At 37.3% G+C, this 12,146-nt stretch overlaps 1 protein-coding gene across 2 annotated transcripts in view; it reads left to right on the forward strand.

Annotated features, from left to right (window-relative positions):
- The window catches only part of LYST (lysosomal trafficking regulator), a 160,712-nt gene that overhangs the window by 1,839 nt on the left and 146,727 nt on the right, over positions 1 to 12,146 (forward strand). The window contains exons 1-2 of one of the 2 annotated variants that reach the window (XM_007452944.1): positions 2,073 to 2,086; positions 2,211 to 2,409. In XM_007452944.1, coding sequence (XP_007453006.1) covers positions 2,218 to 2,409 — 192 coding nt within the window. In that variant the 5' untranslated portion in view covers positions 2,073 to 2,086; positions 2,211 to 2,217. Of the gene's footprint in view, positions 1 to 2,072; positions 2,087 to 2,210; positions 2,410 to 12,146 lie in introns of those variants that run through there. The other variant, XM_007452943.1, reaches the window with a different exon arrangement.

Raw genomic sequence — 12,146 nt, forward strand, 5'->3', positions numbered from 1 at the left:
TGCATCGGCAGGCGGACTCTCAAGCACTGCGCCACCAGGGAAGCCCTATACACGTTTTTAAATCAGGAAAAATGTTTCTGCATATATTATAATACTTTTTACTGACATGGCATCTTGTGCTTTTGGGAAGTGGGATTGAAATTATTTCCTCATTAATTGTCTAAAAATTCACATTAATTTTCATTATCTTAATTTCTTGAAGATAGGCCCTAATTATTACCACAGTTTTTTAGTTTTTCATATTTTTATTGTTTGTAAAGTTGCACTGTGCCTTGCAAATGCTGGTGTCTTAGAAACACTGTCAGTGGGCTGCAGTTGTGGAAGAGTTGTTCTTGGCGTGCCCATGAGGTGACCTGGGTCATAGCTGTTCACATTGTCAGCGCTTCAGTTGAGTAACATGAATTGTACTATATCTGATGAGTTTTCAATGTTTCCTGGTTATTTTCTACCGACCTCATCTGGTGAGGTTAAGAAAGCCACCAGCATCAAACCTTACAGAATGATGTCAGCCTCTTTGGAAGAAAATCCCTGGAACAGTAGGGTAGCACTCTTAAGAAATGTTGCATGGTGGATGGTCCTGATGGTCCAGAAGGTGATATTGTATGGAAAATTCTAAGTGATAAGAAAGCATTGTATTATAGTTTAATTGGCAGTGTTTTTTCTTTTGTAGTGGTACACTAAATAATTATGTATCTTAAAATCAATGACAGATTAAGTGAAATAAATTAATAAAGTTGGATAAATACAGACTGAATATAAATCAGGTTACTTGATTTATTGAACAATTTTACTTTACAAAAGCTTATAAAGAAGTAATATTATATATAATAGCGGCTATTGCCGCATTTTGGGATAATGAGCGATGTACCTTTTTAATACTTTTCTTTTCCTAATGTTCAATATTTAAAATAATGGTACTTGTTATATTATAAAGGGGATTGTTATTGTAACAATACCTAGAATTCTGATGGGAATCCAGGAATTAAGCCATCAGGCTCTTGAATGAATAGGAACCAAAGTAGTATTAGGAATTTCTTCAGTCTCTCCCTTTCATGTTTATCTCTTTCTCTCTGCATCCTCTTGGTTAATTTTCACTCAGTTGGCCTCAGCTACCTCATAGTGACCACCACAGGGTCACCTCTCTGTGATTTTCCAGCACAACTATGCCCCTAATTCAAATTCCTATGAGAGAGAAGGAAAACTTGACTGGCCAAGGCCTCTTTGCAGGCTGCACCATATGAGTCACATCTTGCAGCCATCGTATTTGTTGGCTGATCCTGAATCAGGTGTATGTCAGCCGATTCGGGCCCAGAGACTGGCAGTGCCTCTTGGCAGTAGACATAGTCACATGGCCCACTGCCTTCTCAGCAGGGATGATGGAAGGTCTTCCCCCAAAGGGTGAAGGAAGACTGCAATACACATTTCATTTAATTTAAGCTGTCAGGTTACAAGGTCCTCAGGGTAACTGGATGTCTCAAAATTACTTTTAATCCTAAGTTTAAACTATTTTGAAATTCTTTGGGGATTTTGTTCTTCATGCTTTTTCCTCTTCTGAAGATTTATACGTTTTTCTTTACATTTGTGTTTTGCCTCTCTTTTGTCTGTTTTACTATACTGTTTTCCTTAATCCTAAAATGTTACACTGCTCTTTATTTGATTCAGATGTGTAGCAAGAAATGAAGTGCCATAACGTCAGCTGCTAGAATTCTTGTATTTTTATTCACCTGGTGGTAAATCTTTTCCCCACCCACCCCTCATGTGTTTGAGGACGTGGGTCAGTGATTGCGGCTTCTATCAAGTGAAAAACAGTTTATATTTTTAAAAGATCCATTTATCTTTCAAAACATGTACAGCAAGAATATTTTATAAGTTATGCGTTTACTTTTATTCTGCAGTGAGGCGTTTAAGGGAGGAAGTTGGCATCTACCTTAACTGCCACCACTCCCTAGTGTCTTCTCTCCCCGTGCTTTCACGTGCCTGTGCGTGGTTCCACTCAGCCATTTCACACCCAGGACTAATTTCTGTCATGTAGGAATATTTAAGGAGCCCCTGACTAGGTCGGAACTGTGTCTGAAAAGATCATAAGGTTAGATACCAATGCCCAGTAATTTAAAGTTAGTCTTCAGTTAAAAACGAACAGCAACAAAAACACATAGTTTTAAACATAATTTTTAGTTTTTCTAATCTCTTTTCTATTACTTATTTTATAGCTCGGTCATGAGCACTGACAGTAACTCATTGGCACGTGAATTTCTGACCGATGTCAACCGGCTTTGCAATGCGGTGGTCCAGAGAGTGGGGGCCAGGGAGGAAGAAGAGGAGGAGACACACATGGCAACCCTTGGACAATACCTCGTCCACGGCCGAGGATTTCTGTTACTTACCAAGCTAAATTCTATTATTGATCAGGTAACATTTTCATATCAAATCATTTTTTTCATCAGTAAAGTTTAGTTAATTATAGATACGTAATTTCTGGGTTACATAATTTCTGAGAGTCTCTTTGAGATAAAGTTCTATCTCTCACATCACTCAGACAAGGAAAAGTAGCCCCATTTGTGAACATATTATTTATTTGGATACTTTTCAAAATGTCTAAAATACCTTACAGTTTTATATAGACTTTCTTCTAAAATGGTTTCATATGCACTATGCTTTTTATCCTAATTCCAGTGTGAGATAACTATGATTATTAGTAGAGATAAGATCACGATTCAGAAACATCATGTATTTGCACTTTCAGTAAGTATCAGGTATGTTTTTGAAAAGTTTAGTGTAAATGATATCTAGGGAACTTGCCAATTCTGGGGTGAAAAAAGTAGAGAATCCTTTGTGTAAGCTAATAATTACTAAGTCTTTCATCTTGTACACATCTAGTTTTTCATACACTACTGTGTTTGCTTAAACTATGGGAAGGCCATATGGTATTTTGCTGTTTCCTTATTATAGAATTAACAGAATTTTAAAGCTAGTTGGGACTATGGAGATGTTTTCATCTAACCTCCTTTGGTAGGTGAAAGACTGAGATCTGGAAACATTAAGTAGCTCATACAAGGTTAACTTGAAGCCCAGATGTGATTTATATCTATTTCATTTTAGTAGAAAACACTTATTTTATGAAGGAAAAGTCCACCATCTGCTTTCACCATCTACTAATTAATGCAGTTAGATAATAATATTTCAATTAACTTGAATTTAAAGGATAATAAGGGCTCTGTAGCACCAATATGATGGACAGCTTTAAACACTTTAAATGTTACTGGCTTTAGATGTAAACTTAACCATTGTAAAATAAAATTTCTTTGCCATGAAAGCATTTTGCTAATAAATACATATATTGGGTAAATATAGATACTAAAATTAAACAGTATCTGTTTTCACTGTAAGCTAAGGAACCTAACAAATACAAATCAGGACGTATTTGTTCACTGTGGCATCTACCTGTCATGGAATTTTCCAGAATATTTGCAGGTTTATGTATTTTTAAATTTTATTTATTTTTATTGAGGTAGCATTGATTTATAACATTATATAGGTTTATGTAATTTTATTCTTTTTTCTGAATGTGGTTTATCAAATGTGACTAAATGTAATTTAATTTTTATATATTTGTGAGACTCTTCCATAAATAAATTTTAAAATCAGAAAAAATTATTTGTTAGACCACATGTAGTGATTTTTTATTTCAAAATTTTGATGACTTAGTGTGCATATCATGTTCTATTCACCTTCTTACCCCACATTAGGACAATTCAGTGCTTTCTGTCTTTTTTTCTTAAAATACTATATAAGTAGCATCAGAAATATCAGTTACCCAGGAATAAATCTGATAAATTATGTACAAATTTCTCTATAAAATTCTATAAAACATTGTTGAGAGAAACTAAAGAAGACCCAAATAAGGGCAGAACTACATAATTTTCATGTATTGGGAAAAATTAATATTGTAAATATATCTGTTTTCTCCAAATTGATCTGTAGATTCCAATGCAATCCCAATCAGAATCTCAATGACTTTTTTTAAATGACAGCTTTATTGAGATATAATTCACATATCATAGAATTCACCTATTTCATATGTACAATTTGGTGGTTTTTAATGTAGTCACACATATGTGCAACTGTCACCACAGTCAATTTTAGGACATTTTCATCCTCTCAAATAGAAACCGGTGCCTTTTAGCCATCACTCCCCTATCCCTCCCATCCCCCTTGGCCCTAAGCAAACATTAATCTACTTTCTGTCTTTCTCTTTTAAGTTGTGAAATATCTTTTAATGTACTATTAAATGATTGAACGCATTCAAGTCATAACTGCAACAACATTTTTTCCTATGGTAATGTTTTTTAATGCCCTCTTTCCCCCAGTCACTCACTTTTTGGAATATCTGTAGCAATGGTAGTAGGGACAGTAGAAGTAGAAGTAGAGTGAAAATAAATAGCCATTTTAAAAATGAGACTTCTCGGGCTTCCCTGGTGGCGCAGTGGTTGAGAGTCCACCTGCCGGTGCAGGGGACACGGGTTCGTGCCCCGGTCCGGAAAGATCCCGCATGCCGCGGGGCGGCTGGGCCCATGAGCCATGGCCGCTGAGCCTGCGCGTCCGGAGCCTGTGCTCTGCAGCGGGAGAGGCCACAGCAGTGAGAGGCCCGTGTACTGCAAAAAAAAGAGAAACGTCTCAAGATTTAATTGTTTAAACCAGAAAATGGAGAATGATCTTTTGGCTCCTTAAGGGGAATTTAATTGCATAAGATTTAATCATTTAAAATGGAATCAAAACACTAGATGCTGTACAGGAGGAACTTTAGCTTTTTTTTTTTTTAATTGGTGTATAGTTGTTTTACAATGTTGTGTTAGTTTCTGTTGTACAGCAAAGTGAAGTCGAGTTCCCTGTGCTATAGAGCAGGTTCTCATTAGTTATCTATTTCATACATACTAGTGTATATATGTCAGTCCCAATCTCCCAGTTCATCCCACTCCCACTTCCCCCCTTGGTGTCCATACGTTTGTTCTCTTACGTCTGTGTCTCTATTTCTGCCTTGCAAACTGGTTCCTCTGTACCATTCTAGATTCCACACGGAACTTTAACTTTTGTATCTGTGCTTCTCATGAGTTGGAACACTTCTTGGATACTCTAGAGAAGAGGCAATTTAAGCCCTTGTCCTTCTATGCAATACTTTTGCTTTATTTACAGATATTTAATATACAGAATTAAGCAGACTTTTTACTGATACATAATTTACATATAGTAAATGCACAGATGTTAAGTGTACTGTTGGATAAGTTTTGACAAATATATACACCTCTGTAACCACCACCCAGGTCAATGGTTAGAACATTTCCACCACCCTAGAAAGTTTTGTCATACTCCTTTTCAGTCAGCCACTCTCCTTCCCCCACTGCGAGATAACCACTGTTCTGACTTTTAACATCTAAGTGTAGTGTTGCTTGTTCTAGTACTTCACATAAATGTAATCATGCAGTATGTACTCTTGTGTCTCGGAGACTCATCCATGTTGAATGAATCAGTAGTTCACTACTTTTTGTTTCTGGTTAGTATTTTGTTGTATGGATATACCATAATTTCTTTAACTATTCACCTGTTGTTTAACCTTTTGGGTTGTTTACATTTGGCTGTTTTGAATAAAACTGCTGTGAATATTCTTATGTGTGAATATATTTTCATTTCTCCTGGGTAAATATCTAGGCATATGATTTCTGGGCAAAGCGTAGGTATTTAAATTTATAAGAAATTGCCAAACTGTTTTTCCAAGTGGTTGTACCGCTTTTCATTCTCACCAGCGGTGTATGAGAATTCCAGTTGTTTTACATCCTCTCTAACATTTGACACTGCCAGTCTTTTTAGTAGTAGCCATTCTAAGTGAATGCAGTTTTAATTTGCATTTCTCTGACGACTAATGATGTTGAGCATTGTTTTTTTTTTATTGGTTACCTCTTTTGTTTGTTTGTTTATTTTTTGACGACTCTATTCAAGTATGTACGGTTCTTGGGTGTGTGTTCCCTCTGTGTTGAGCATTTTTTATGTGCTTATTGGCCATCTGTATATCTTCTTTTGTGAATGTCTGTTCAAGTCTTGTGCCCATTTTTAAAGTCAGGTTATTCGTTTGATATCCAGTTGCTGTAATTCGTTAAGTATTCTGGATAGAAATCTTTGTTAAATTGCAAATACTTTCTTTGTGGCTTGCCTTTTCATTTCTTTCTGCGTGCAAGATCTTAGTTCCCTGACTAGGAATGGAACCCTTGCCCCCTGCAGTAGAAGCACAGTCTTAACCACTGGAGCACCAGGGAAGTCCCACCTTTTCATTTCTTAACAATGTCTTTCGAAAAGCAAAATTTTTTTCCTGTGTGAATAGTGCTTTTTATATCTTGTCTAAGAAATCTTGGTCTTGCAAGTCCAAAGCTGCAAAGATATTCTCTGATGTTTTTCCCCCCAGGGGCTTTTTTGTTATTATTTTTACTTTTAGGTCTGTGATCCATTTTGAATCAATATTTGTGTATGGTGTGAGGTAGGAGTTACGGTTCATTTCTGACCCTTTCTCCTTTATAGTTACCCAGTTGTTCCAGCAACATTTCTTCTTAAAAGTCTGTTCTTTCCCCCACTGAAAAACCTTGCCACCTTGGTTAAAAATCAGTTGACCATATGTTTATGGTTTATTTCTAGACTCTCTATTCTACTCCTTACCTGTCATCTATTCTTTCACTAATACCATACTGTCTTGATTACTATAGCTTTTATAGTAAGTCTAGAAATTACATGGTGTAAGTTCTCCAATTTGTACTTCTTTTTCAGGAATGTTTGAAGAACATTCTAGATCCTTTGTATTTCCATATACATTTTAGAATCAACTTACTATTTCTACAGAGTGCCTGCTATGATTTCACTTGTGATGTTGTTGAATCCAGAAATCAATTAGGAGAGAATTGACATCTTACATCTTAACAATCCTGAGTTTCTTAATCCATGAGCATGGTATAAATCTCTGTTTGAGTCTTCTCAAATTTCTCTGCAGTATTTTGCAGTTTTAGTGTAGCGGTCTTATATTTTGGGGGGTAAGTTTATTCTAAATAGTTTATTCTTTTTTGTGACATTATAAAGGGCATTTAAAATTTTTATTTTTCTGTTTATTGCTCATAGAAATACAGTTGATTTTTATACATTGACCTTGTGTCTTATGCTTTTGCTAAATTTATTTATCCATCTTAAAGTTTTTCTGTGGTTTCCTTAAGATTTTCTGTGTAAACAATCATGTCATCTGTAAATAATGATAATTTCACTTCTTTTCAAATTTTTATGCCTTTTATTTCATTTTCTTGCCTTTTGCACTGGCTTCTAGTACAAAGGTGGGTGGAAGTGATGATAGTGGACATCCTGCCTTGTGTCGACCTTAGGGAAAAACGTTCAGTATCTCACCATTAAATCTGATGTCAGGTCTAGATTTTTCCTAGATGCCTTTTATCACAATGAGGAAGTTCTCTTTTATTTCCAGTTTGTTGAGAGTTTCTATCCTGAATGGATGTTGGATTTTGTCAAATGCCTTTTCTGTGTCTATTCAGACTATCATATTATCTTCCTGTTAATGTAGGTGAATTACATTGATGGTTTCTGAATGTTGAAGCAACTTTGCATTCCTGGGATAAACCCCGTTTGGTCATAATTTATTATATACAGACACGTTAATCTACTTATTCTTAGGGAAAAAATACTCTGCTTAAGTAGCAAAACGTAACCTTTTTAATGGTTAAAGTTAGAGTGGACCTATACTGAGACCTTTACAAGTTTTCTGAAAACTTGTAAACTTGAAAACTGCCCAGCCTAAAAAGTAACAATTATCCTTGATTTTTTTTTTAACATCTTTATTGGAGTATAGTTGCTTTACAATGGTGTGTTAGTTTCTGCTTTATAACAGAGTGAATAGGTTATGCGTATACATATGTTCCCATATCTCTTCCCTCTTGCGTCTCCCTCCCTCCCACCCTCCCTATCCCACCCCTCTAGGCGGTCACAAAGCACCGAGCTGATCTCCCTGTGCTGTGCAGCTGCTTCCCACTAGCTATCTGTTTTACATTTGATAGTGTATATATGTCCATTCCACTCTCTCACTTTGTCCCAGCTTCCCCTTCCCCCTCCCCATATCGTCAAGTCCATTCTCTTATGGACTTATCCTTGATTTTTTAATCTTGGTACCAATATCAACTAGATGGGTGGCTTTAGTGACTTAACTGCTCCAAATCTCAGTATCCTCATCAATAGCATAAATACATCTAGTTGGATGACTTAAAAGATCTCTTCCAACATAAAAATGATTTGTTTCCATGTAATATTAGATAATAATGGTTTCTAATTTTTTCTGTACCCTAATTATGAACATATATATAGCTTAATTCTAATGTAATCGGTAGAAAATTACATGATTTATTACCAATACAGTATACCAAAAAAGAGCTAATATACACAACCATGTGTTATAAATATACTTTTTAAATTTCCAGTATGTATAATTTCCATACCTATTCACATTCTATGGATGTTCTATAAAGTTGTTACTTATTTTGCTGAGTAAAGTATGAAGTTTTACTGAAAGAGGCTGTACATTTATGGACAAAATGTAATTTAAAAAATTGCTATTTTATGTGTAAGAGAGTACTTTATTCTTCTTACATTTCTGTAGCATTGTCACTTTAATATATAGCACTACATAAGTGGCCTATCATAATAATACATAAAATAAGTATAATTGGAAAATAATCAGACTTTCAAAACTGTGGCTACACAGTTCATTCACTGGTTTATTCAGCAGACCATTATGTACCTACTATGTGCTAGCATCTCTGCTAGATGCAGAAATACAAGAGCAGAGACTGTCTTTACTGGGAGCTCATAGCTTTTGAAGGGATGGACAGATATATCTTTTTTAAATGGTGACAAAACAGTGTGAAAGTATTTGGGGAGTGTAAAGGAGAGAGTCCTCAGGAAATGCTTCTTAGAGAAATTGACATGTTTAAATAGGGATTGGCAGTGTAAAGGGGGAGGAGGCATTAGACCAAGGGAACTGCAAATGCAAACACACTGAGGGTTGGAGAAAGATCAGCTAGTAGGGTTAGAGCAAAGGCTGCATGTGGGGGGTTGGCTAGTCGGGAGACTGGAAGGCATAGACCATGTGATGGCAAGCCTTGTCTACCGTAGTAGGGAGTCTTAATTTTATTCTGAAAATATTGGGGAGGTTTTTAAGTAAGAGAATAGGCAATGAAAAGTATTCTTCAGATTGGACGAGTCAGTCATTGATAATATTATTAGCAAGAATTGCTTCTGTTGGAGAATAATGCAAACTTTAAATTTAGTAAATGTAATAATAATAAATAAACTTTAACTTACTACATCTAGTTCCACAGATTCTGTTTACACACATGCCAGGATTTATCTATGTGTGGTTGGTCTGGCAGGGATGAGGGGGAGTGTAGGGGATGCTGGCATTCCTACTTCTTGGAGGAGTGGGAGTATGATGGCAGTGGAAATGTTAGCCCCTGGACAGCAGTAGATAATCCACTGCATTATCTCCCTTTGCACCCAGGCTACTGGATAGGAGCAATGAGTACATCAGTTGATTGCTGTGTAACAAACCACATTCCAAAAACTTAGTGGCATAAAACAATGACTTACTTGCTTATGATTCTGGGGCAGTTCAGACAGGCTCAGCTGGGATCACAGGCTCTGCTCCTGTGGTGTCGGCGGGGCTTACATCCGAATGTGCAGTTGGTTGGCAGAAGACTGAGGGCTGTCGGATGGGGCCGTTGGCCAGGCTGCCTCGTCAGTTCTCACCGACGCGGCCTCTCGTCTTTCAGGAGGCTAGTCTCAGCTTCTTTCCATAGGTGGAAGCATTCTAAGAGGGTGAGGGGGAAGCTGCAGGAAGTTACATAATCTCACTTCTGCCACATTCTTTTGGTCAAAGCAAGTCACAAGGCCGGCACAGGTTTAAGAGATGGGAACAATCTATCCCTTCCCCACCCCCTCTCCCCCTTGGCAACCACAAGTCTGTTCTCTATGTCTGTGACTCTGTTTCTGTTTCATAGATAAGTTCATTTATGTCCTATTTTAGATTCCACATGTAAGTGATATCCTGTGGTATTTGTCGTTCCCTTTCTGACTCACTTCACTTAGTATGATCATCTCTAGGTCCATCCATCTTGCTGCAAATGACATTATTTCATTCTTTTTGGCTGAGTAGTATTCCATTGTATATATATGTACAACATCTTCTTTATCCATTCATCTGTCCATAGTATGCATTTAGGTTGTTTCCATGTCTTGGCTGTTGTGAATAGTGCTGCTATGAACATAGGGGTGGATGTATCTTTTTGAATTATAGTTTTATCCGGATATATGCCCAGGAATAGGATTGCTGGATCATATGGCAAATCTATTTTTAGTTTCTTGACAAGCCTCCATACTGTTTTCCATAGTGGCTGCACCAATTTACATTCCCACCAACAGTGCAAGAGGGTTCCCTTTTCTCCACACCCTCTCCAGCATTTGTTATTTGTGGATTTTCTGACGATGGCCATTCTGACTGGTGTGAGGTGGTACCTCATTGTAGTTTTGATTTGCATTTCTCTAATAATTAATGATGTTGAGCAGCTTTTCATGTGCTTCTTGGACATCTGTATGTCCTCTTTGGAGGAATGTCTCTATTTAGGTCTTCTGCCCAGTTTTCGATTGGGTTTTTTTTTGTTGTTGAGTTGTATGAGCTGTTTGTATAGAAAAACCAAAATTATTTTTAATAAGAAGCTTTGTAATAGAACCAATATAAGAATAACTCTTTATTACTATCCTGTTTGACATCATGTTTTAAAAACATTTGATAGTAAAGTGGAGTATGAAAGTAATGACAGCTTAATGTGAGAAAGATGGAGAAATAAAAATTTTTAAAGTGATGTGTACAGAAAAACCCAAAAGATCATCCGAAAACTGTTCAGCAAAGTTATGGAATATAAGTCAAAAATATTGTTTCCTTTTTTTTTTTTTTTTTTTTTTTGCGGTACGCAGGCCTCTCACCGCTGTGGCCTCTCCCGTCGCGGAGCACAGGGTCCGGACGCGCAGGCTCAGCGGCCATGGCTCATGGACCCAGCCGCTCCGCGGCACGCGGGATCCTCCCAGACCGGGGCACGAACCCGCGTCCCCTGCATCGGCAGGTGGACTCTCACCACTGCGCCACCAGGGAAGCCCTATTGTTTCCTTTAACTGAAGCTATATAGCTAGGAAATTTTAAAAAGATTCTGTTTACAGTACTATTGAAGAAATGTTCACATGTGTGTGTATAGATATACGTATTTTAGAAATAATTATAAAATTCTGATAGAAGAAATAAAGGACTTAAATAAATAACACTTGGGACTTCCCTGGTGGTCCAGTGGTTAAGACTCCGTGCTTCCTCTGCAGGGGGTGCAGGTTCAGTCCCCGGTTGGGGAACTAAGATCCTGCATGCTGTGTAGCACAGGCAAAATGAATGAATGAATGAATAAATGACACATATTTCTGCTGTGTCTGGAACATTAAATTTGATTAGCATGCCAAATTTAAAGTAATACCATTAATACCAATTAAAATAACTTCATTCCATGTTCCTTAGCATGTCATCCTGAGGTCCTTGATCTGGTGCCCACCTGCCTGTGTAGCTTCCTAAACATCACCTCTGGCTTGGGATCTCAACCTTTCCCCCCAGTAAACTTGCCCTTTCTCTCCCATCCTGCCACCACTACTTCTGGATGGTTAGGATAGGTACTTAATATAAAATCCAGTCAAAACAATAGAACTGTGAAAGGGATGGTGCCTGGCACCTGGTAGGTACTTACAATATGCTTCTACCTGGATGAGAGTGATTTCACTGTTTATTATTGGTATGGGGAATTTAAAAATGTATGACACAGTCATTTTCCCTGCACGAGGGGAAACATAAAAGTGTAAGTATTAAATGAGGAGTACTATGATTTCTGTAGATTGTACAGTCTAGGAATAGCCAAGGAATGGATCTCTTTGTGTCATGTATTGCCTAATTTGGCATATTGAGCCCTGAGCTAAGTGGGAAGGAGTGAGAGAAGTTCCAGGCCGCGTGTTGCAGAGGCCAGGGGCAGGAA

Source organism: Lipotes vexillifer, unplaced genomic scaffold (assembly GCF_000442215.2).
Source record: "Lipotes vexillifer unplaced genomic scaffold, Lipotes_vexillifer_v1.1 scaffold1088, whole genome shotgun sequence".
NCBI lineage: Eukaryota > Metazoa > Chordata > Mammalia > Artiodactyla > Lipotidae > Lipotes > Lipotes vexillifer.